At 38.5% G+C, this 25620-nt stretch overlaps 2 protein-coding genes across 2 annotated transcripts in view; one reads left to right on the top strand and one right to left on the bottom strand.

Moving 5' to 3' along the window:
• The first annotated feature begins 254 nt into the window (after positions 1 to 254).
• The window catches only part of CENPP (centromere protein P), a 116242-nt gene continuing 90876 nt past the window's right edge, over positions 255 to 25620 (top strand). The window contains exons 1-6 of the mRNA XM_062500744.1: positions 255 to 277; positions 2241 to 2395; positions 2836 to 2987; positions 3336 to 3424; positions 6049 to 6137; positions 11140 to 11236. Coding sequence (XP_062356728.1) covers positions 2259 to 2395; positions 2836 to 2987; positions 3336 to 3424; positions 6049 to 6137; positions 11140 to 11236 — 564 coding nt within the window. The 5' untranslated portion in view covers positions 255 to 277; positions 2241 to 2258. The remainder of the gene's footprint in view (positions 278 to 2240; positions 2396 to 2835; positions 2988 to 3335; positions 3425 to 6048; positions 6138 to 11139; positions 11237 to 25620) is intronic.
• On the bottom strand, positions 15718 to 24045 carry OGN (osteoglycin). Its single transcript, XM_062500769.1, has 6 exons — positions 23878 to 24045; positions 19744 to 19828; positions 17573 to 17731; positions 16867 to 17069; positions 16192 to 16287; positions 15718 to 15888 (listed from the first exon to the last, which is right to left on the bottom strand). Exons 1-6 carry the CDS (start codon positions 24043 to 24045, stop codon positions 15718 to 15720), a joined length of 882 nt encoding a protein of 293 aa, XP_062356753.1.

Raw genomic sequence — 25620 nt, 5'->3', positions numbered from 1 at the left:
GCCGCTGGATTCTGATCGCCTTCTCGCCTCCGCGAAGGTTCCTGTTTCCGGCCGGTCAAATGTGGTGGGAACACGAGGGCTGGGCGCTGTGACGGCGGAGGCTTTGAACGCGACTAACCAGGAAGAAAAGTGGGGGTGTTTTCCAGAAGACGTGACCAGAAATTAACGTAAACAAGGGAACAGCCGACAAAGCAAGCCTTTTTTTCTTTCACTTATAAGAAAGCTTTAGGGAATAATCCCGCAGCAGCTCTTTTGTTAGACAAGGAGGAGAAAGAAGGTACGGCCGGCGCCCCCCGCTTGGGAGCAGCTGTGGTAGCGCCAAGGCTCGTGGGTTGGCGCGTGGTTCGAAAAACGCGGGGCGCGCGCGCTGTGTCTGAGAGCTCCCTTCCCCTCAGCGCCGGCTCCCTCCGCTCACCGCCCTCCGCTCAGCCCCGGCTCCTTCCGCTCACCGCCCTCCCCTCAGCGCCGGCTCCAAGCGCTCACCGCCCTCCGCTCAGCCCCGGCTCCCTCCGCTCACCGCCCTCCGCTCAGCCCCGGCTCCTTCCGCTCACCGCCCTCCCCTCAGCGCCGGCTCCGAGCGCTCACCGCCCTCCCCTCAGAGCCGGCTCCGAGCGCTCACCGCCCTCCGCTCAGCCCCGGCTCCTTCCGCTCACCGCCCTCCCCTCAGCGCCGGCTCCGAGCGCTCACCGCCCTCCCCTCAGCGCCGGCTCCGAGCGCTCACCGCCCTCCCCTCAGCGCCGGCTCCGAGCGCTCACCGCCCTCCCCTCAGAGCCGGCTCCCTCCGCTCACCGCCCTCCGCTCAGCCCCGGCTCCCTCCGCTCACCGCCCTCCGCTCAGCCCCGGCTCCCTCCGCTCCTCCCTCAGGGCCGGGTGTCCGCGGCTGTGGCGGCTGCCGAGGCTTCCAGGGCTCCCGGTCGCTCTGCTTAGACACCTGTTCCACCTCTATCACCTGCGAGCTTCGGCGCGGATCAGCCCCTGTTCCTCGGACGAGTCGCGATTTCAGCATCTCCCTGCGAGGTCTAAAGGTCCGCAGGGAACGCAGAAGTTCGGTTCTCACAAACGCTCCAAAGCGCTTCCCAGCTTCTCTTGTGGCAGCATAAATAAACATTTGGGGGTATAAACGGGTAGGTACGTAGAAATGTGAAGGAAGTGCTGTCAACGCACACATATTTCTAAATATACACACATGATATTTAAGATAAGTGTTTGTAGAAGTTTTGTTTTACTTGATTAAAGTGTAGTTATTTTTTTCTAGATATAAAATCTTTGAAGTCATAATTAGTGTTTGAGTCTTCTGCAGCCTAGTGAAATCCTTGAGTTTAAGTTGCTGTAAGTAGTTTATGTCTTCTGTTACTTCTGGTAAGAGGATCAGCTTACCTGGGGTAACATTCTGGCTGTTGTAATGTTTTTCTTTTCCACACCATGTTCTTTATAATGACCATGACCTTCTTCACTGTATCTAGTTCAAAAAAACCTAGTGATGACTGGATGATTATTGAATTGCATATACTTCCTTTATCCACTAAGCAAGTTTGTAATGAAAAGTATGCTTTTGATGTTGTTTTCTTATGCGTGTTATAGAGGCACTGATTCTTATGAAATAAATGAATTAAATCCTATTTCCCCCCTCATCCCCTTCTACTGAACGTCTTTAGTGTGGAACTTTCACATGGAGTAGAGGTGGTTTAAAAACACACAAAATGAAATGTTGGGGTTTTCCTGGTCAAAAATACTAGTTTTGAGCTGCATAATATCTTCCACAGACTTCTGAATGTGTTGTACCTAGGCTGAATGTCAGATTATTATTTTTCCTGAAAACTGAGGTTTATTTTCTTAAATAATTGGTGAAACATCTTTGCAATTTGTGTCTCTTTACTGCTGTTCACTCTGAAGGCAGATTGTGTTAAGAAGGAGCAGCTGTGCCTTGTCTGCCCAGGTGAGTCCTTAGGTCAGTTGGTCAAAGCTAGGTTCCATTTTTGTATCTGATTGCAGTTGGTTTATACCTGTGGAGTAGTTTGTTGTTCTATTATAGCAAATGTAAAACAGCTGGGTGCACTCCTGGATCAAATAATGACTAATTAAAAAGGTTCTTAAAGCCTTCAACTCCATTAGAACCCCAATTTTACTTTGGTCTCTGGAGGCTGTGCAGTGCTCTCTGTCTTAAAACAATTACCTAATGTTTAAAAAGAATTTGATTCCTTGTTTGTTCCTGAGAAGAATCCTTATTTTATTTTATGCAGTAACAGTGATTCTGAGAAATGGACAAGAGCAATTTTCAACCTTATGAAGAGGAAATCCAGGCACTGGAAGAAGAAATTAGGCTGTTGACAGAGAAGTATGAAGATATCCAACAAGAATCCACCTTCTTTTCTGATGAGGAGATACTGAAGTCAATGTATGACTTTTTTTTAATTTGTTAGGTTAACAGAATTTGTCAAAATTGTTTGGGATAAGCTTTTGCATCTATGTTAGGACTTTCCTTATGTTATAAAATGTAAACTCTGTGCATAAAATAAGTCACTTAAATGAGTGAAGGCACTTTAGCTCCCTTTTCTTGTATGTTTTTGCACATTTCTCAAAATGGACACTTGCACCTCCAGAGTTGGAATAAAAGCCATTCTACCTGGCAGTGACTGGAAAGAGTTGATGTAAGTTAGAGTAGTTTCCTGTTTCCAGCAATGTGATCCAACTGAAATTTGACTCCTTGGAAACTGATTTGGGTCTGAAAACCATCAGGTCCCATTACCAATGCCTTTTATGTAATGATATTGCTGTACTGACATGTCATGTCTGGTTATTTTGCCCTTTTGATTGTTTTTTTTTTTCCCTTTCTAGAAAATCATTCCAAAATGAAACTCAGGAAGAAATCAGGGGAAATGAATCAGATCTGAAAGCCCAGCTTGAAACTCTAGCAACAAATCTCTCATTTTTAATGAAATTTACTGGGTTTAATTTCACAAGTCATTCCAAGAAAACGCTGGAAAAAAGTAAGTAGTTTTGTGCTCTTTACTGAACATACTGGTTCATCTGCAAACCTCTGTTCTAATTCACTGTTAGCAGAAAGACAATTACTTGGAAATACAGTAAGATTTGGTTTATGGACAAAATAGTTTCTGAGTAAATATTGTCATTTTCCTTAATGGCAAAGTGACAGACTACTCTTGTGCTTTGCATAGGGGGAAAGTGGAGTTAGGTGTTGGAGTTTTTTAACATGCTAAACCTTTTTACATGAGGAATGGAAACAGTTGGTTCTTTAAATATGACTAAGGGAAGAAATGTAGTAGTTATTGAATAGAAGTGTAATTGATTATTTTGCTAACTTGATTTTTTAACAGCTAGAAACAGGACAGTGCAGAAGCACAGATTATCAGGGAGGTGTCACTCCCTGGCTTTTCAACTGGAATTCCAACTTCTTGAAATGCAGGTAAGGGTCAATGTATGTTTAAAAACAAACAAAAAAAACCTACCTACCAAACAACATGTTGAATGGACAAATGTCAGTGCTTCCTTTTCCAGCTGAAACATTCAACTGTTTAATCTAAGCTTCAGTAGTTTCTTCTGGCTCTTTAACATCTGGACCCAGCTTTGGAATTCTGTGTGTATCTAAGCAAGATATTTCTGAAGGTCAGGTTTAGTGTTCAGCCACATAATGGTTACCATAGAATTATTCAGATTGAAAAAGACCTTCAAGATCAAGTCCAGCTGTTAACCCAGTACTGCCAAGTCAAGGGGCCTCATCCTAAGCCAGCACAGCTTTCATCCCACACAACACATTCTACAGTCACATATCTTATTTTGGAAATTCGAAGATGCCTAATGTTACCACTGTAAGAAGCTGAGGAAAAGCTAAAACACTACAAACTGCAGCAGTTCTCTTTTGTTGGTTTGAGTTTGGTTTTTTTTTTTTTTGTTTTGTTTTGGTTTTTTGTTCCTTTAGTTATATTTATGTGTGAATGGTTAATGTGAGTAGTCAAGTTACACCAATGTTTGCAAATTTTCTGGGGAGGAGCTCTTTCATAGGACTCTATTCTTAGCACAGAATTCATGATGCCAAGCAGAGGAAAACAGCTTCTACCCCAATTTGCAATAGTTTCTTTCTAGCACTGTTTTACTTTGTAATGGTATTTCTAACATCAGGAAAACTTGATTTTTCAGCTCAGCTTTAAAGTTGTTTGGGTTTTTTTTTTTTAATTTAATGAGATTGGACTGAGAGTAGACAATAAAGATGTCCCTTCTATTCTCTAGAAAAACCATATTATGAATATGGGAATTGAATATTTAGGTAGCCACACGTGAATTTTATCCTTTGAAACTGCAAGAGTTCAGCTGAATGAGTAAATTCTGAAGTCCATTTGTGACTTGAAACCTGTGGTCCTCGTGATGCCTCTTTATATTTGCTTGTATAAAACTGCACTTGGAATGTTTCTGAGCTGCATCTCCTGCAGCACGATGACATCTTTTGGTGTCAGTGGGGCTCAGAGGGGTTACTGGGTGTTAGATTTACTGCCGATGGTATTGGTGCTTAAAGCCATCGCACCACTGAGCGGCAGCACTTGGCTGCCTAAAGCCTAAATTTGGGTGACTTTGAATGCTGATGAGATAGGGAATGCCAGGTGTATATTTAATTAAAAACCCTCACTTCAGCTGTAGAAAGTATAATTTGGAGCCAATTTTTGCATAAATTTTTTTGTTTGCTAGATTGTATTCAAAATAACCTGTGCTGACATTAGCATGGGCAAGGTAATGCAGTTATAACCAGTTTCACATGTCTTGAAGAGTAAAAGGTGACAGCTGGTTTTGGGAAGTGCCCAGCAGGTAACAGGTCTGTTGGTCTGCAGCAGAATATCAGGAATAATTTTTTCACACTGGTAACTTGTAGCTATGTATTCTAGTAAGGAAGTCAGAATAGAGTTAACTCAGTTCTAGGGTATTTGGTGTTAGGAGAGGACCTGAGCTTGAAAATCAGCCAAAACAAGTCTAAGCCTTTTGGGAAAGCAATCATTTAAAAAGAGTTTCTTTCTTGGCTGGAGCTTTCCTTTTGAATATTTTTATTTGGCTCCACAATGGCTTTTTGGCATGTTGGTAACCCCCCCATTGGCAATCCAGTCCCTTCAGAAGGTGGCACATGAGCTGACTGCTGAAGTGACTGCTGGCACCTTCTCCACAACTCCATCCCTGTTGAACCTTGTGCTCTAAACCCAAAATGATTTTTCCTGCTGTTATTTAGTACATCCACTAATCTCTGTAGGGCCTTGCTTTGCTTTTCCCATCTTGAGGGATGGCAGTGTTAGTAGGGCTTATGTTCAAGCAGTACTGAGATGTGTGTGCAGTCTTCTCTTGCATTCCCATTTGCTTGTAGTGACTTGGTCTAAGAAGTTCAAAGTGAAGCATCTCCTATGGTCTTCAAACCATGATTTGAAGCTTTTTGATTCACTGTTACCTAATCCATTACTTTGGATTGACCACATTGCATTGTGTTCAAGAAGCATAGAAAAGAGAATTAACTTCTGTGGTTTCATTTCTACTCTGATCATCTTTTTTTTTTTTTTTTTTTTTTTTTTGTTCTTTAACACCTTATTATCCTGCACATATTTCTCAGTAACAGTGATAGTAAAAAAAAGGAAAATATTTTGAGAAAAACCTATAGGATTTAAAATGAAAAAAACAGCCCAAAACTAACAGATAAAACCTTATATGTGAATTTTCTGGTATATATGGCAGCTAAAAGTTGTGCTGGAAAATGAGAAGAATCTTAAAGAAGTGGGATTGATGTGACAGGAAGTCATGAACCTTCCTTTATACATACATATTCTTTATGCTGACAAACTCAGCTATTATTCCAAAAGCCTTGTGTAGGTAACAGTGCTACTCTTGAAATGAAAGAAACTGTTCACACATATGAACTGTAGTTTAAAAAAAGCTATTTTAAGGATTATAGTACTTGGCAGTATTTATATCTACTTTTTTCCATTTTTTAATATGCAAATAGGCACATGTTTTTCCTTGCCAGAGAAATTTCTAAAGTATTTTGTTACTTCTCCACTCTAGGACAATGAGGAGATGTCTGCTGTTGTTAGTGATCTCAGCATTATAATGGAATCCAGAAAAGATTCAAATGTGAGCAAGTTTTTGTCACGGTAAGATGGAATTTTTTGTCAAGGCAAGTTGTTGTGTGGGATATGGTATACTAAAGGCAATGCTGAGTTTTCATGTACATTGCTGGCAGCCAGTGTCTTCATGTGGTGTGTCCTTAGCCCAGCCTAAGCACTTCCCATCCCTTTTCTGTATCCTGGACAGAAGATCAAAGGCATGTAATTTTAAAGATCTGCATGGACTGTCACAAATTCATGTTAAACAGAGCCAGTTTTTTTGGATTATAGTGTGTTTTAGCTGTTTGAAGAGAAATATAACATGGTAATCTCACCTACTGCATTTTAATTAATATAATTGTATGTGAGCTGCAGATGTGCAGTGTGGGTAATGCCTGAAGTGCACATCCAGAGCCCCTGTCCAGTATTTACCTGTTTCTGATTATCAGCTTCCAATTCCATTTTTCTTATTGGCACCAGGATTTATTTCACTGTCATCTTAAAAATACATAATTTAAGAACATGGAATGGTGTATTGGTGCAATGGCTTAAGACAATTAACATACTAAAACTTAAATGTATGAATGAATGCTGTTTTTTATTATTTTTTGGAGTATGCCAGCTTCTTGTGGTAGCATGATGAGTAAATGATCAAATTATTTGTTTGTAGTATTCCACTGAATTCTGCTAGCAAGCTGTTCTGAGAACAAATCCATTCTCGCTGAGTAATTAATTATTTTTTATAGTTGTTTCTTTTATTTAATATTATTTTCTGGTCTTGGGGAGGGAGAGGAAGGGCCAACAGATGGGTGAAGAGAGGTCTATTGAGTTACCTCAGGGATCAGTGGTCTTTACTGTAAACTGATCTTTTTATTCAAAGGCTTTGAAAATTCCACATAAATCTACTAAAGCTTGTGGTGTAACTGGGAAGAACAGTTGACTGCTCTCAAGAAGTGGGATTTAGAAGAGGAAATTGCCCTGTTTTATTCATGAGTATTTTATGACAGCAGAAGTGTATTGGAACTTAATAGTCACACTGGAAAGGAATGAAGTTGAAGTAGTGGCAGACTTTATTTCATCCTGGCTTGGAGCACTGCTGTCTTGTCCCTGTCTCTTCTCCTCTTTCACCTTGTGCCAGTGTTCATAAATAGAAGTTTTCATGAATGCTAGAAGGTGTCAACAAAGCAAGTGGTGCTTTCTGCTGAGCTTCCCTTTGCATTGTGTCTGTAGATGCCCTTGCAGCCACGTGGCCGATAGGATCAATGGGGTCAGTAGGTTGAAAAATACTTCTGGAAGAGGGGGTACAATCCAACCTTGTTCTACCACAGCACCTTCAAATTTCCTTTTCCTGTGTGCCTTGTTCTGGTGACACTGTGTGCTGCTAATGTGAGGCAGTGAGCCCATGGCTGGGGTGGGGCTGATGCTGGCAGTGCCTGTTTGAGAGCATCCCCTGTTCCATTGCCTGAGTCTGTCATCTCCCTTCAGGACCTGTTTTCTCAATCCCCTTGCTGGGCTACTCCTCATTTATTTTTCCAAGTTCTGATCACCTCATGTCCAGTTTCAGACTTTTCCCAACTAGCCTTTTGTTCTTTAGTCTGCTCCTAAAATTCCTACCTCTTTCCTCCTTTTCCCTCCATTCCTGACCAGCTGAATCTGGTCTCCTGCTGTTTTGCTCATTTTCAGCCTCCCTACCAGTTTTTCTCTTCATGTTTCCTTGGCCCAGTCTTGCCAAATCCATTGTCTACTTCTGTTTTCTCTCCTGGCTGGGATTTTTTATCTCGTCTCCTATTTTTTTATCCAGTTTTCTAATTTTTTTAGCTTTGTTTTTTTTTCATAATATGTGTCAGAAAATGGTCTTTTAAGAGCAGCAGAGTTAAAAACTTGGCATTTAGTTCCTGCTTTGGAAGAAAATGGGGGAATGCCAGAACACTTGAGCAATATCTTTTCTAATGAAACAAAATTCAGCAGTCTGCAGGTACTGCTGCAATATATAAATGGCACATCTCTATATGAAGTGTGTATATTTTTATATATTCTTACATATTTTGTGACAATAACAGATGTATGCAAATGAAATAACAATATTTAGTTGTCTTTTTTGGATTTCACTGTGTCCCCTTTGCACCAGTTATCACTTGCGTTATATTTTACTAGTGTTGAGAACCACAACATCTAAAAACCTCTTGTCAGTCATTTTTCCTTTTTTTGACTTGACACCCCATTAATTGCTGGGATAGTTAACCTTTGCATGGGTTACTTAGGCAAATAGAGATTTTAAACAGTATGAAAACTGCTCTTGCTTTTTACTAACTAGTTAGAATCCTTAAGTCAGAGTGCAGTTTAGGAAATCATTATATTAAATGCTGCATGGGCAAGGTCTCTTGCAAATGAAGGGAAGCAGGAATTCTACCCCCAGCTTTTGAGGTTTCCTATGCTAATGTAGGAAGTCTTGCATTCTGAGGTGACTTAAAATAGTTTTTCTCCCTTAAAATAGATAAAGGAACACATTAAAGGAAGCTAGGTACTTCTACAACAGTTGAATTTCTTATATACTTCTGTGTTTTGTTGATACTTTGTGAAAGGGTGTTTGGATGAAGAGCCTATGATTTTAACCTGACAGAGTTTCTCTCTGCCTGAATATCCTTTTAGCTGGTTTGGATAACTTCTCTGTAACATGGATGTTGGTATTGGAGACAGGCATTTTCTGCTCCAAGTGGATTTTTGCAATGCTAAATTCTTTCATAACATAAAAAAAAGATTTGAATTTTACCAGCCACTCTCTTACTACCTTGTTATTTTGTACCATGTTTTCTTGGTATTTTAGCATTTGGTGTAGTTGACTTGAGGAGCAGGAATTAGGCTAATTTGGGCTAATTAGGAATTACTATGGGTAGATTTGATGCTGGAGCACTCACTGAACTCTTGCAGTGCTCTTGTGCAGTCTCTTCCTCCTTTGCCAGTATGGATTTACATACAGCTGTGCTTGCCAACAGATTCCCCCTTTCTAAATACTGAGTTCAGTGTTTTATCTTGAATGTAGCTGGTGCTATGTGAGAAAAGTACATCCTCAGACATATTGGTTGACCAACTTACACATTTGATACTGGTTCTTTGAACTTCTGCCCAAAGCCTTTTCCTGATGATGATCTAGCCGTGAAAATTTTAATCTGCTGCATCACCTAAAAAGGATTTTGAGGCAAAAAGAAAAGTAAACTACAAAAATGCTAGAACAGGGTCACAATGTGTGTGTTAGTATTTTAAATAGCATCAAGATGGATATTTATAAAAATTGCCAAGTTCTTCAAAAAGAATTTCAAGTGTGTAGTTTTGTAGCAAAACTTTGTGTTGCCCTGTTCCACAAGTGGAGATTGAAAAAGCCCGGTGCAGTCTGTGTGGAATCTGTTCCCCAGGCATGGAGATGTGGGTAGTTGTTACCAAGGCTCCACACTTCCTATAGAATGTGTAGACTTTGACATGTACAATTCAGTGTTGTGGTTAAAAACAGCTCCCAGACCAGTGCTGATGAGCTATTGTAAATCAGTGTGTCTATGTCCTTCCAGGGACTCACTTTTCCCAGTGCTGCCAGCATTTTTTTCATCTTGGCCTGATTTTGTTGGCAGCTGTGACGACTGTGGTAACTTCCTTTAATGATGCTGTTCTTTCCAGGCTAGGATAAAACTTGTTTGGCTTTTCTTTCACATTTTCAATATCTGAATGACCTTAATGTATTTTTTTCCAGTTTCTTTGTGTGACATGTTAAGGTTTGCTGTGCCTGTATATTAAATAGAACTGAACTGGAGGCACAGTTCTCCCTGGGAAGGCTGAACTGACTTGGTAATCCACTGTTGCAGCCATTCTGTGAATGCCTCAAGTCTCTGCTCCCAGCTGTTCTGAAAAGCCAAAAAGAATAGCTAATCTCAAACAGAAAGGACATGAAAAGTCAAATTTCCATTGGAATTTAAATACTCTCACTTCCTGAAATATTCCTAAATATCAGTCAGGTATCTTCCTCAGTCAGGTTTTGTAAACTTGTAAAATTCTGTATTAGAAACCAAAATAAATATTTGTACTTTCAAAGCAGTGCTTGCCAGGTGTGTTTTGATGATGGCTAATACTTTGTGGCTTCATATCAACAACGATATGACTTTCACCCTTTTGGTTAAATAATCATGTTACTTTAGGTATTCTGACATGTGGTTTTTGTGGAGTTTTGCATCCTTTCCATTCTGGCTGCATTTCTTCAGTGAAAACTTCATACCATTTATGAGCTTCTTTTTCCTTCTTTCCTTAACAACCCTGGATGTGTGGTTGGCTGCCAGTTTGTCACCTTCTATTGTATCTTTTCCTTTCTCCATCCAGATCCTTACTAGAAATTAAAAAAATAAATGCTTATCTTTCCCTCCTACTCTCCCCCAGCATAAGAAAGAACATGGCACTATTGGAGCAGGTCCAGAGGAGAGTGAGGAAGATATTCAGAGGGCTGGAGCCCCTCTGCTCTGGAGACAAGATCACATCAAGATTTAACTATCTACCAAAATTTTGGTTTAGATGCCTCGTGTAATCAGGCTTCCTTTCCTCCCAAAGCTGCAAGGTTAATCTTGAAAAGCTGAATGTCATGTGGATAGAGGCAGGTAACATCATGTATAGTTAGTTGGTTGGGACAAAAATTTTTGGAATATTTGAAGGTTAGTGATGCAATTTGGGAAATCTTACCATTTTTTCAGGTTCAGGTTTTACTACATAACATCTTACAATTTATTTAGAAAGTGAGTTGAACAAGAATAAAATCAGTCTAAGATTTTGTAGATGACTCCTTTGTTCCCACATTTTACATGTAGGACTAACACTAGAAACACTGGTTTAGGAATATGTTCTTCAGCCTCTTTTTCAATCATTACCCTACAGCTTTTTATTCAGCTTTCTCATTCTTATTTTGGTGATTTCTATTTCATATTCCAACAATACTAATCAGTTTTAAGTGTGGATTTTAGGCTATAGAATTGATACATCTGATTAGGACCGGGTTAAACAATGTATTTTTGTTTTATAGCACTGAAGAACATGGAGATCTTCTAACATTTTTCATCAGCCTTTCAACCTATGCTGAGTGGTATGAACATCGCAGAAACACCTTCCTGCATTTCAAGGTAGTGTCTATCAAGCCTTTATTAGTACAATATTTATTGCTTTGAGAAGTTTATTAAGACAGAACACTGGGGGTGAAACTGGCTGTCTTTAGCAGAATATGGGATCTTAATTTTGTGCGTGGTGGTAAAGAGAATATGAGATAAAAATTTGTGCTGTGTTCAAGGGGCAGTTGAGCAGCAATTGCTGTGTTCCTTATGGGTGGAGGAAAAGAAGACTGTGCCTTTCTGTGAAGGAGTAAGACAGTTTGCTTTGGTGCTAGATTTTATTTTGATATTTTAAAAAACGAAAAAGAAGAAATTAAAAGAAAATAACACTTGTAGTCTTTGGCATGTAAATGTTGGTTTTGAAGGATTACATCTGTTTTTCTTGAAGATGTGTCAGCATGTGTTTGGGTGACAGCCCTTTCAGTTCTGGAGTGTTTTACTTGTATAGGGAATAAACTGTCCCTCCCTCCTAACTGGAGCATAGTATTTGAGCTTAGTTTTAAATTATTGGAATTTGGCTTGTTTGTTTTGTCTTTGTGATGGTTTTAGGACAAACAAGTAATCCTTGGAGTAAAAATACTGTAGTCTTACAGACACAAAACATCTGACATGATGCTTTATGTCAAGAGAAGGATCTTTAGCTGCTTAATTGTTTGTGGTTTCTTGGCTGAGTTTTACATACCTCAAGAATTTACTGTCAATAAACTTGACACCATCTTTACTTTTCAGCTGTAGTATCAAGTGGGAACTGCATCATTTCCTATTTTTTCAGTCTTTTAAGCCTTGGAGTTCTGTACCTGATTAATCAATTTCTATTATCCAATCAACCAGAATAGGAAAAAAGAGTTCTATTTTCTGATAATACTAAAAAATTCCAGTTGTCAGCTGAACAATAAACTGGCATTGCCTAATCCTGCTGGCTTTTGTGTAAGGGCTTTTCTCTAAACCCTCCATAGAAAATGTAGAGCACCAAGAGCTTTAGGGCTCTGTGATTGCTTTCTCCAGCTTCCCTTGATGCTTTCTGATCCTTAGAATCAGCAGTGAGTGTTTCTGGGAAAATGATTCGGTGCACTGTTACAAATATTTCTCATTTTAAAATCTAATTAAAAAATAGAAAAAGGTTTGGAGACAATTTTCAAATTTTTGTTGTATAAGCAATTTTTAAAAGTATTTGTTCAAATGTTGAGTATAAACAGTGACATCTACTAATTGCTGAAAGATGCGTGAAGATAATTCACTGAAAACGTTACAAGTTTTTCAGTATTACTGATGTTCTTTCTAAAGGTAGTTTTATTTCTATGCTCAAAGACAAGGCTGAAGTTGAAAGGCAAACCAGTTTGGGAGAGTATTTATACCGAATATGACCGACCGTGTGCTTATGAAGAGTATTTTAGGCCTTATTTTTGTTAGCATTGCTAATTGTTTCATTTTGGAAGAGAGGACTTTCTCAGGTAAGAGAATTAATAAAAGGGTTCAAAGATCAAATCTGACAATTCAAATAACTAGATTGCCAAGGAGAATGTGTATTTGTAATTTAATGATTTTATTCATTTGTGGTAAAGCAATTAGACATATGTTATCACATGCGTAAGACCAACTTGAGTGTGTTAATATTCACGCTTAGACAACATTAAAATGAGTCTGCAATCTTTGTATTTATTTTATTTCCCCTCTACCTGTTCTCCAGAATCCCCTGTTTTGGGTGGGGGGGGGGTGTCTTGGGTTTACAGCCTTTTCATTAATCTGTTTATATTTTAAAAGAAAATTGCCAAGGCTTCTATGTAGAAATAAAATAGTTTCTGATACTTTCTTCAGAATGTAGTGTAAAAACACCAAAGGTAATTTATTTTCTTTCCTATTTTGGTACTTGAAAAGAAGGGAATAATGTAGAAGGGGATGAGTACTTCAAGTAATATTGAATGTTTTGAGGTCAGTGGCAATTCAAGGTCAATTCAAAATTGGTTTTGAAGGCGCAAATGGAGTGTTCCCCAAGTATTCTGTAGGGCAGGTCTTGCTCTTGTCACAATAAATGTCTGTATAATGGATTTACACCTGCAAACATTCTTCTAACCTTAGTCTGCTATGAGGCTGAGCTACTGAAACATGTTGGCAAGGCTGGATGAGCAGGTCGTTGAAGCTGATACTGATAAACAAGAACAAAAATTCAAGTTTTATTGGAAATACAGAGCAGAAATTAGTGACAGGAAAAAAAACCTGTTTATATTCAGCTTGATATTAGTCCTGGTCACACAAATAGGAGGTGGAAATCCTCCCTTATGAACCCTTCTTCACTCCATGTTTTGATTAACTTGCTGTAAATGTGGAAAGTGAAGTAAAAACACATCAGAGAACTTGGTGCCTGCATGAGGCATTCAGAAGGTACCACTTGTCTACTTTGGTTTGCTTACAAAGTGTTAAGAGCATTAATTGGCTTTACTGATGATAATTAGCATGCTTCAAAAATACATACAACATTTTAATGTAAAATTGTGTGGTAGTGGGTAGGTGTTAGAATGATTATGTCTGTGTATACATTACAAAAATATGCATTTATTTGTGTATACACACTTCTGGTGATATTTACTGATCCTCTCAATACTGGAAAAAGTTTTAGTAGCAGTGATTTGTGATAAGAATAAGATCAGAGGCTGCTGCTTATGTAACATTACACTTACACCTGTGTTTTTTCTATCTTCAGGCATTTATCACAAGAGACAGGAGAGAATTGATGGGTTTAATTTTTTCCAAATAGAAATTTGGCTTAACATTGTAATGTTTTTTTTACATGCTTTGAAGTTATTTTTTATGTTTTGCTAGAAATCTGGGAACATCAAGGTTTTATGATTTACGTGGAAGAATGAAAACCAAATATTGCTGCAGGACTTGGTTTTGTTCTCAATTAAGACAATGGAATTTCCTTCTTGTTACACTAAACTGAAAATGGAAAATATTGGGGATTGCTGTTTTTCTTGGGTAATGGGTTCAGGGCAAAAATATATGTTCAGAATTAAGTGGGCATCAATTTCCCAAAGCACAAGCACTAACAAATCAAGGCTTTGCTAAATAAGATAAATAAAACTAATACAAAATATCTTGTAAAATCAGTATTATTCTAGATGTAGCGATATATCATCATGCATTTGATATTTAACTATTTCTACAAATTAGGCATCTATACTAGCTTTAAAATTAGTACAAAGCTGATGTGGTAATAGTAACTAGCACACCTTTGGCATTCATTTGTCTGGAGGCTTTACACCTGGTAGGTATTTGAGGGGAGAAACTGAATGTCAGAAATGTACTGCTGTGGAATTAAAAATATTGCGCCCTTTATCAGTGATGGCCAGTTTTAGATGAACTGAGTATTAAGGCCTCACGTGTCCATTTGTGGTTTTAATATACTGCATAGGTTCAAGCAGTTGAGTGAAATGCTTGAAGTTACCTCTGATTTCAGATTAATGATGGAATATATTTTTCTTTTTAATTTCAGAGTCTGATTTGATTTTTCCCTAATGATCAGAGGTATTGTTGTAGAAGGGGAATTTTCTTTGCTCTGACAACTAGACAAAATCATACTTATTTACAGATAAACACATGAATTCAGCTTTGCTCTTAACTATATTGTCACATTTCCTGTCAGGAGAAGCTGTGGAACCAAGGCTTGGTCTGCATCATTAGTTAATAACTAAAATATTTGAGTCTATTATGCTGTACTTAAATCATTGTTTTAAAATGGGAAACTGGTGTTGCAAAAACAGCTCTTGTGAGAACAGCTCAGCAAAACATATATATTTCATTTAATACTTTGTGTAAAAATAAAACACATGTTATTTTTAAAGCAAAATAGTAGAAGGAAGTCTAAAACATCTTTGCAAAGTTCCAGTTGCTATGTTGCTTGGTGTACTACACCTAAATAGGAGTTTATTCTCATTTACCACAAATCAAGGTTTTAAGGAAACTTTAATGAATTTAACCTTTGAGAAGTTCTGTTTCTAAACATAACTTTCTCTCATATGCATCTTCATCCAATACACTTTTGAAGGTCAACTGGAAAGATTTCATTTCAGATTAAGAGTCAGATTGGAATTCAGAAGTATTTTTTCCTCTTTAGCTTGCTCAAAGAAAACTTTGAATTTATCTGAAAGTAAAATGTGGTGTTGTTCTGAGTGCTGCTAAAGAATGACAACAAGCAGTTTTGTGTGATTTTTACCTAAAGAGTAAGCGATGAAATAAAAGTTGAGATGATGTGTGTGCATATATTTATATTTTTACACTTTCATTAACAGAGAACATTCTGAAAGCATGAGGGATACAGTAACTACTAAAGTGACTGCTTTGAAATGGTTATGTCAGAGGAGAACGGTGCAACATAGCAGAAGGTCCTGGGTAATGCAGGGAAAGAGCATTAGCAAGGTAGAGGATATGAACTTGTAAACAGAGGGAGAAGTGATCCTTGCTCCATGCCTGGCCTGGCACGTGCAGCGACACGAGCAGTGCTAGTAATATGTTCCCACGGGCAGCATCCTGAGGCAGGAGAAGGCGTTGACGTGCTTGGCCAGGATGATGGGGTTGCCCTCCATCCTTATCTCGTCCATGCGCGTGCGGATGTAGCGCGTGTTGTTGGACTTGCAGAACGTGTCGTCCGTGATGGTGGTGATGTTGTTGTACTGCAAACCAAAATGGTTCTATAAGTAAATGCATTCTTGCGGTGTTGATAAAGGATTATAGCTTTTTTTGCCATTTCCTAGCCCTGATGTACAGAAACCAGTAATAAATCCTTGAATGGGAATTAGCAACTTCTGAACTTCTGGATGGTTGTGGCCATACACATTGGTATGGGAATTGTTTTATTCAGAGGTGCAGTGGAAAGCTATCATGGGAACTGTTTTAAAATAGAACAAGTTTGGTTTGAAGTGTGAAACTCCTGAGGTGCCACCTAAGAGGATGTTAAGAAAATCCTTTGGGAATACCTGAAGATGAAGAATGCGCAGACTCTCCGGTAAGTTCAGGGGAACAGATTCCAGTGCGTTGTGTCCTAAGTAGAGGTAGGCCAGATTAGTGAGCTTCTGTAAAACAGAAAGAGAGGTTACTGGTATTACTTGAGGTTAAGTAACTCATGCCTGTTTATAAGACATCAGTATTTTTTTTTCAAATCATATAGCCTGTAAACTGATGTAACAAAAGCCATTCTTTTACTGAATTCTGTTGAATTCTATTATACCAGTAAATTCATGGAATGGACCTTCTGTGTTTGGGAAATCTGTGTCAGCATGTTGGTTATAAAAGTTGAGAACACTATAAAGAACTTGGCATGTATATTGTGTACTATTATTATTTCTGTGGTCCTGAAAAATGTACTTGAGCCATCAGTTTTTGAATATTTTTTCTTTGTGTTAGATAGAAAGCAAGCAGGTGAGATATTTCATAAAAAATTATTTTCTACATGGATGACATGAGTGAATGAGTGCACAAACGACTGATACTCCAGAGTGCCTTAAAAGCAAAGTAAAAGCTGGAAAGCTGCTTCATCATAGTTTGTTTCTGAGATTACAAAAAATACAGAAAAATAACTTGGTGGCAGACTGTATAGTCTGGTTACTAATTTTGTTTACTTTGGTTACCTAAATTATTGGGTTTTTCCTTACCTTAAAAGCATTTGCTTTGATTCCTCTGCTCTTGATTCTGTTTTGGTTTGCATTAAATGTTGTTAGTTTGGGAGGTAGAACAGGAAGTTTTACAAGTCGATTTTCAGCAAGAGAAAGTTCTTCCAACAGCAGAAGCTTTGAAAAGGCTCCATCTTCTATTTCTTCTATTCTATTTCCACTAAAATCAATTCTTCTCAAGGTGGCTTTACACAAAAGAAATTATATTTTAAGTATTGACTTTATAATTACATGGCATGTGAGATGTGCATGGCTGTATATGCTGAATGCTATACTCTAGGCTGCAGCATCTAAATTATCTACAAATGCAAATAATATTAAAATATGGGTAAAATTGACATCTTGATTTTTTTTTTTTTTTTCTGGTCTTAAATTGAAGAAATGTAAAGGGAAATATTCTGGATCCTTATTTTTGTCTTAGAGATAAAGTTATTTCAGGTATTCATAGAATTTGTCATACTCTGGAGTGAGACAGCTGGCAGAGCTGTCCCTGGCGCATTTGAAGGAAAAATAATGCCTGGTCATTTAAGACTGGCCGGGATGCAGAGCTAAATTTTATTTTCAGCAGTCTACTCCTTGCCTGATTGTTTGGGAGTATTAAGATGTTTACAGGGTCCAAAATGCATTTCCATTTTTGCCTCTGCATTTTGTATTCTAGAACAAAGATGGAAATTGGGGTGCCACTTACTGATGTCAGCAAAGTCCGAGGCTGCAATCCTTTTGATCTTGTTGAAGCGGGCGTACAGATAGGCGGTTTCCTTGGGCAGGGGGGGCACGGCCTCGATGTCGATCTCCTCGCAGTACACGGAGCCGCTCAGGCACACGCACAGCAAGCACGTGGGCAGGTCTGCCAGCAAGGGTTGGAGCACACAGGTACAACTCCCTCAACTCACTTCGGCTTGGTTACTCAAAAGAGACTTTTCTCTAGGGTCTTTTAAGATTCCGTATTGTTAGGTTTTTAAAAAGTTCTATTTGCGTCAAGGTCTGGGAAGATACGATGTTCTCAGCTCTTTGGGGTTTTTTGGTCTTGTGTGTGATTTCCCTGTGTATAATCTCTGTTCTTACCTGAGCATGTGAATGCTATTAATCGGCCTGAATTCAGCTTAAATCTTTACTTGCCTTAAGAGTAGGGTGAATGTGACAACTGCAAGTTTGTGACCATGTTAAATATCCCACTTGGAACCAAACCCACAAGGAGGAACACCTGGCAGTGCATTAATTTGGTACTGTAAGTACACTGAAGCGTTTCTGGCAGGCCACACAATATCCTGTGTTGTTCTGAGCTACTGTTTTGTATTTTGAAACCTTTTGATAACGACTCCAGCAATTATGTTAATATATATGGTTTAGGTTGGAAGGGATATTAAAGATCATCTCATTCCAACCCCCTGCCACAAGACAGGGTCACCTTCCACTAGACCAGGTTGCTCAGAGCCTTGTAAGACAATATCTTATCATTTTTTATACTTGAGATTTTTACAGCTGTTGTTTTAAACAGAGAGAGAAACTTTTTGTAATGTAGTTTGAGACCTTTGTGGCTTGTCCTGTTCTTCATGGATAGCAGTAAAGTATCAGTAACTTCTGATTTGCTCTAATCTTTTCTGCCAGCAATATTCAAATACATATAGTGAATGTGGCTTTGAATCCAGTTTCAGCACCACTGCTGTGTCTGGTGCTGTGTTTTCTATATTTTGAGAGTTTTGATTGGCTTCCACCCTGGAGTGAATTAGTGCAGACAGAAGGGTCATTCCATGGGGTAGTTGTCACTACACAGCAAAACAGGACCCTCTACAACCAGTGAGAAGTTACAAAAGCAGTTGGTCAGTACTGGGAAGCCAACCTAGTACATGTAACAGTAATTCTTTTTCTTACAGCAGCACTGCAGAGAACTGAACAAAGATTTTGAGGTTTAGGTTTGTGAATATCATTGCTTTTAGGCTGCAGAGTTCTGCCCCATTTGGTGGTTTGGTTGGATGTTTTTGTGGGGTTTTTTGTTTGTTTTTTTTTTATTTAATGGCTTGTTTTCATATGTTTGTTTGACTTTTTCCATTTCCTACACAATGTTGTCACTGTTAAAAAGGCAATCATTTTTATGCTTGTCTGTCTAGAAGCTCTAATATTCTTGGAGGTTTGCTCAGCTTTTGATGGGGGCTTGTTGACAGGGGCTGTTTGGCAATAATTAACCTTGAATTAGCACTCTGGTGGAGATTGACAGTCCACTGGTGTTGCTGAATCATCAGTTATTTTTGGAAGTTAAGATTGCAGACAAACAAAATAAGTGTCTCTTTTTCTCACTGCTCTCTTTGGCGGGAAAACTTTGTCCTTTTTGTGTGTAGAGACTACTGGGGCTTGTTAGAAACCTGGATAATGTTTCCAGAGCCAGCAGGAAGCTTTGGCAAGTGAAGAATGTTCCTGATGTGTTTTAAACATTGATCTCCCTGATTATCAGATGTAAACTTTGAGAATAGCCAATTGTTCAAATAAATCTGTTGAATTAATTAAAGCACATTCTATTTCATCATCACTTGGTTAAACTGTGGAACTTACTGGGGGATATATTTGTTTTGCTTTGTTGTCTTGCCTAACTTATTTAATTTGGGTATGTCTCAGTGGCAAATATGACTGGGCAAGTCTGTGGAGAGGCTTTCAAGCTGTGCTTTGTGTATTCAGTTTACCTGAGGATACTTTAAATTTTTCAGCCTGCTCCATCAGAAGTTAGGTTTTCCACAGAAGATATGAAAGATATTCATAAATGAAAATATTAATTCTGTAGCCATTGTCATCCTTTGCACATGAGATTTATATATTATATTTTCTTGGATATCTTTGACATCACAATATTCATATCAGTTTACTTACTTGTGTCCTTTGTTGGTGGGACATCGAGTTGGCTGTCATCACTTTGCAGCATTAGGGAAGTGTCCAGAGAAACGTTTGTTCCATCCTTTGTGAGAGAGAAATTATTATTTTAAAACACAGATCACAGACTAAAAGCCACAGAGCATTACAAGGATCTGAAATAACATCTTGTAAAGTGACCTTCCTACAATATACCCCCTTGGGGCACTTAAGTTTTAGAATGCTTTCATCCATTGGATGACTAATGTGATGTATTGTCACTTTTGCACATGAACTATTCACTTTGCAAGGCAAGAATGGAAGGTGATGCCAGTGCTCTTCAGAAAATTCAAGTTCTTCAGGAAAGGACAGTAGACACAAAATAGAAAATATAGTCTATGTGGTGGGAAGGAATATGTAAGTGGTGGGTATTTACAAACAGTAGAGTTTTGAAGATCAAGATTTTGCAGTTTTGAAGATCAAGATATAATACAAAATTCAGTAGGGCTCTTGTGAGTATAAGTTGTATTTTATTGTTGTTTTTACCCAAATAATCTCAGTAAAATGACTGAGATGTCCTAGCATTTAAAGCTATCCAGAATGCCTCCTGGAGAGGAATCTTTTCAACTGCAGAACAACTTAGTTTGCAAACACGTTCCTTGCAGGTATTGGCTGCAATTGAGTAATTTGTTTCCATGATCTGCATGTATGTCTGTTTTAAGGCATGGGCTGCTAACAAAAAAGGCCTCTGGTGATGCAGAGAACAGTAGTCAGGTTTTCATTGGATACTGGAGGAATTTCCAAGAATGACCTGTTATCACTGTATTTACAGTATAGATACAGTGGCTTGCACTGTGATTTGCATGCATTAAAGTTAAGGGGATTTCACTTTGACTATGGAAGTTGGTTTTGGCTTGCATCATGCATTTGGATTTTTTTTTTTTAATGGGAAATATTTGTAGGACAGACCAAGCCAGTATATTTTTTGGTGTGCGTGACTATTGGAAACAGATGCAGGAAAGAGCATTGTGTGATGTGGAAGATGTTCTTCTTTAAACATGCTTAAGGATCTGGCCCTGGCAGGAGCAAGTGCTCTGTTGAAGAACTTCTTGCACATGGGGAGTGTTGACAAATGGAAACCCTTTTAGTTTTCTTAATCTTCCCCGCTCTCCCCTCCTTCAGGCACATAGGTGGTTCATCTGTAAGTGCAGTGTGCAAGTAAGAGCTTTTAAGTTCCTTCTGATAGTTTTGTTTTATTTGGGATTTAGTTGCTTGTGTATACTTTACTGTGGGAATTTTTGTGTTCTGCAAGACAAGCCCCTCAGGCTTGACATGAAGCCTGAGAAACAAGTATCTTGGCCAGCCTCTGTCATGTTGACCCCTTTTTAGCCTGTGAATCATCTGTCCCTTGGCTCTTGCCTGTGTCTGCCTCTCCAGGCTCTGGCTCTGGTTTGGGTTAGCTTGGTTTGTCCTAGGGAAGTTATAGGTTCTCAGTAGGATTCTGGCAGCAGTTTGGCCCTGCTGGGTGGAGGGAAGCTGCGGGTGTCAGCTCAACAGCTACACTCTAGCAGCAAATCTCACAGCAGCCTTTTGTAGGAGTTCACTCACAAGGATAGGTTAATTAGGCACATGGAGATGTGGACCCTGAGGTGTCTGTGCCAGTAGACACTTCTGAGTGAATGGACTGCTCATGGAGGAATTGGACTTGTATGGCTGCAGCTGGTTTGGCTCCTGAGGGACATTTAATAGCATTTGCTGGCACGGCTTATCTGTCCCAGGTGAAGATGTCTAGCCCAGTCTCCTTGTCGAGCCATCAAAGTAGTCTTTGATGGGACTTCTAAGAAGAATGCAATGTATTGCTAATCTCTGCCAGTGGGAAATGTCACAAAAATTAAAACTGGTAATTTTCAGAATACCATTAAATTCCTAAAATTGAAAAGTATTTGCTGATCAGTCATAAAATTCCTAACTATGGAGTATCAGTGCAGAAGATTGTTTGGAGTATAACCACAAGTTCATTACTTGCATGTGTAAGGAATGCACAAAGGAATATTGGCCTACTCACATACTTAAATTCCACCTGCCTCTTGCACTTTACTGCACAGACACATTAAGACTTTACATCTAAGTGCTCCAACCATCTTCAAATTTCTGCAAAATAGTTTATTCATCATATAACAGAAAGGTCTGGTAGTTTATATCCAATGAAATTAGTTAGTCCAGATGTGAGACGGCATCTAATTGAGTGGATCTGTTCTCTTGTAGAAGTTAAGTATTTTAAATTGTTCACATTTTTTTTCAAGACTGGTGTGGCTGTGGTTTCAAATAATCGTAGTAATAAATTCCTTCAGATGTTTATAGTAGAAGCCTTTTTTCTAACTGTGTGTTCAAGCATACAGTAAGGAGTTAAATTTGTATGCAAGATAGATTTCTGACTGGGCATGCTTGAGGAAACATTTGGCACACCTTTCAGTTCCAGTTAACATTTACTCTATTCAGGGAGTAAAACTAGTGCAATAAATGAACAGAAGATCTGTTTGTGCACCCCATGATTTAAACTGGGAACACTAGCACTTGTGTCGGTGTAGTTGTTGCACATAAGGAACTCATTTATTATTTTGCAATGAAAACATGTCAATGGAGAACCGACCTGATGGAAATAATGACCAACTACATTCCTAGAATTATCCCGAGCAGAACGGTTGGCCTTCAGAAGACCTCCAGCTTATAGCACTGCCAGGAGGAGTTTGATTTGTCTGTGGCACATCTGTTGGCACCATTTCCATGCAGGTATACTCCTTGTTCCTTTACTGAAGCAGCAGCAATCTTCTGCAAACAGTTTATTAATGAGTGTCATCTGATGCTGTGCCTAGCTGGTTAAAGTTAGCAGGTTTAGTATTTTTTCAAGACTTACTTCTGAGTAGTCAGTCACTGGTTAGTTAGGAGTCATTTATACAGTCCCTTTTTCATGGGTTTATGAAAACATGTTACTTCATTGCTGTGGCAGATGTCAGATTTAAAAATACCTTAGACATGTTTTTTGCTACAAATAGATAGCTGATTGTTTTAGCCAACAGTGGAAAGCTGTAATTTAAGTAGAGCTGGGAAATATTAAAAAGGTATATGAAAGGGATTTTCCTGTATTTGGACTGCAATTTTTTACTTACTGTCTTTTGCTGTTTTATTTTTCTTGCTTATCAGACTAAGTTTTTGTAACAAGTACAGTTAATATTAATGAAAACCTCCTTGAGCTTTTCATACTGGGCTGTTACCACTTGTGGTATTTTCCTTGGCAACTGCTCTTGGGACAATTGCTGCTGGTTTTTCTCCCTGATCAGTGCTGTATCTCCTTCTCTGTTGATGTGTATGTTAGGTCTGAATGGGGCTCTGAGGTTTGTAACTGTCCCTGGCACTTCACTTAATTGTTCCATGGCTTTGTCTTCTGCTTTTGTGTTGAAATTCAGAGGCAGGAATGTGGAACACCCCACACAAACATTCTGTTTGGAAATGCTGGTGAGTGCACTGAGATGTAGGGAATATTCTCTTTATTTAGACCCTCAAAGTGTTAATGTTTAAGTGACTTCTCCAGGACTGGACATTCTATAGAAGTTTGGGACTGCTGAACTGTTGAGCTGTAAAAAATCCACACCACTCACCCCTCAAAAACTGAGGCAAGAAACTTGATAGTTTGACAAGTCAAAAGAGGAGCTGTGGTTTATACTGGCAGATTATGTTCAATAAAAAGGGGGGGGTTCCAGTTATTACTTTGATAGTAAAAAAAAATAAAAATCACCTTCCTTGTTTTTAAGCAAACTCACTGAGTTACTACGACATAGTTCAAAATGTTGAGCTAGTAATTTAGTAATTAATATATCTTGTTCTTGAAATACTTATGATTGCAAGCACATAAGAACAGCAGAGTTAAAATGATGCTTTAGCCTTATTTGTGCAAGCCTGCCTTCTGTGTCTTACTCAGACTGTAGCAAGGGTAATATTTTTGTGGTTTTAGTTTGAGTGGCTTTCCCTATGTCTGAACCCATTGTAGGTTTCCCTGTTATTTTAGGACTTTTCCATAAAACTCACATGCATGCATATAACACCTTCTTCGCATAATACTTAGTTTAAAATATTAAAAGGAAAATGTAAATAAAATACCTTTCTTATATCCTTGGATTGCATTTCATAATCTTGTTGGGTCAGGCTTCCCATGGAAACATCTGTATCATACTCATAAAACTGTAGTGATTCTTGCTGTAGAGGTGGTGCTGGATTTACCAAAGGTACAAACACAAACAACAAGAAAGTAGCCTGCAAAATCTCCATTCTTGCCCAGAACAATGTATGTGGCTTTCAGTGAGCTGGTGAAGATCTGCTCGTGCCTGGACTCTGGAGATCAGTTTCTTTGGGACTGGAAATGAAAATGCAATCTGTCAAAACAATATTTAAAGCCTAGAGGACTTGTTGGCAGTGGTTTCTAACACTTAAGGAACATGGAACAACTTTTAACTCTTGATATCCTTTAATTAGACTCTATAAAACCTGTTCTTAGCATGAAAGGAAACTGGGAAATGATAAACATTTTTCAGCTAATAAGGAACATACATATTCTATTAATTGCATTTGCTTGTTTCCCAGGTTGTTTTTGTTAATACTAAATATTTGGCATATATGTGAATGAAATAATTAAAATATGTGAGGCTCAAATGCATTTTCCTTTATTATCAAAACAAGGATTTTCAAACCAAATGCTCTATACCTATAGCCTCTCATTGTCTTTTACTTTACCTTTGAGACTAAACCAGAGAAGACAATACCCTCAGAATATTATACAGGTTGGGCACTTTTCAGGCAGGAAAAGGGAAGAGGCTGCAAACATGATCTTTGAGACATTTCAAATATGCATGTAATATTTTAAAAAATAAATCTTGCACAACATTTTTCTCCTCTTTGCTATAGTTTTATTTAAGTTCTAAGGTAATCTACTTTTAGGAAAAAAGTCCACCTACCTTTTTTAGCAGATTCCAAACTCTTCACTGGAAAACCAGATATCCTTATCTATAGTTACTCTTTTGTCAACATAGTTTTGGTTCAAGTTATGCATTACATCCCAACTGTTGAAATGAATACTTTCTCAAAGTTTGACAGTCTGAAGAATGCTTTCCATGGGGTAAAAACACTTTGCCAGCATTCTCTCCCAGGGTGAGAGGTAATATCCTGGAACAGGGGGTTGTACTTTGCATAACATTTGCAAATGCTAAGCCTGTGTAGCTCATCCTACTTTTGGTGTTCTTGTTAAATTGGCAGCTTTCTGCTTTGTGGTGATTTGCTCTTTATATTTGCTAAGGCTTTCTCTGTATTGATTTACAGAATTAATTGTGCAAACTGGAGGTCTCTAATAAAGCATATGTTATCCATTTTGTGAAATGCTTCAGCCTTGAGACAAAGCAGCTGCTTTCTGAGACAGAGGTAGAGCCAAAACACACGTCTGTTGTATTAGTCACATTTTGTGAATAGTGAAATGTTTTATTGCAAGTTGTATATGTTTAGAGAATTTTCACTTACATATGAAATGGAAACTTTTCAGTCTGAAGAATTCTGGAAAAATATCCTTTGGAATTTCTTGTTTGTGTTGAGATTTTTAGACAATCAATGTCTAAATGCCTCATTAATTGACTTATTAGACAGTTTATTGAAAAATGGGTTTCACAAAAAGTACATACTTTGAATAAAGATGTGTTTTGGTTCTATAGATAACTCAGTGAATGCTGTCCAGGTGTAGAATTTTCATCTGAACTATGAGCAGCAGTTTTCTGGATTTGTAATGCATTTCTTCCTCCCCCATCCTTTTCCTCATTATGAATTTTTGGCAGTCAGCACAAATGGGAGACAGATGACCAA

The sequence above is a fragment of the Cinclus cinclus genome, chromosome 12 (genome assembly GCF_963662255.1).
Source record: "Cinclus cinclus chromosome 12, bCinCin1.1, whole genome shotgun sequence".
NCBI classification, from domain to species: Eukaryota; Metazoa; Chordata; class Aves; order Passeriformes; family Cinclidae; genus Cinclus; species Cinclus cinclus.
This window is presented reverse-complemented; position numbering and strand designations above follow the sequence as displayed.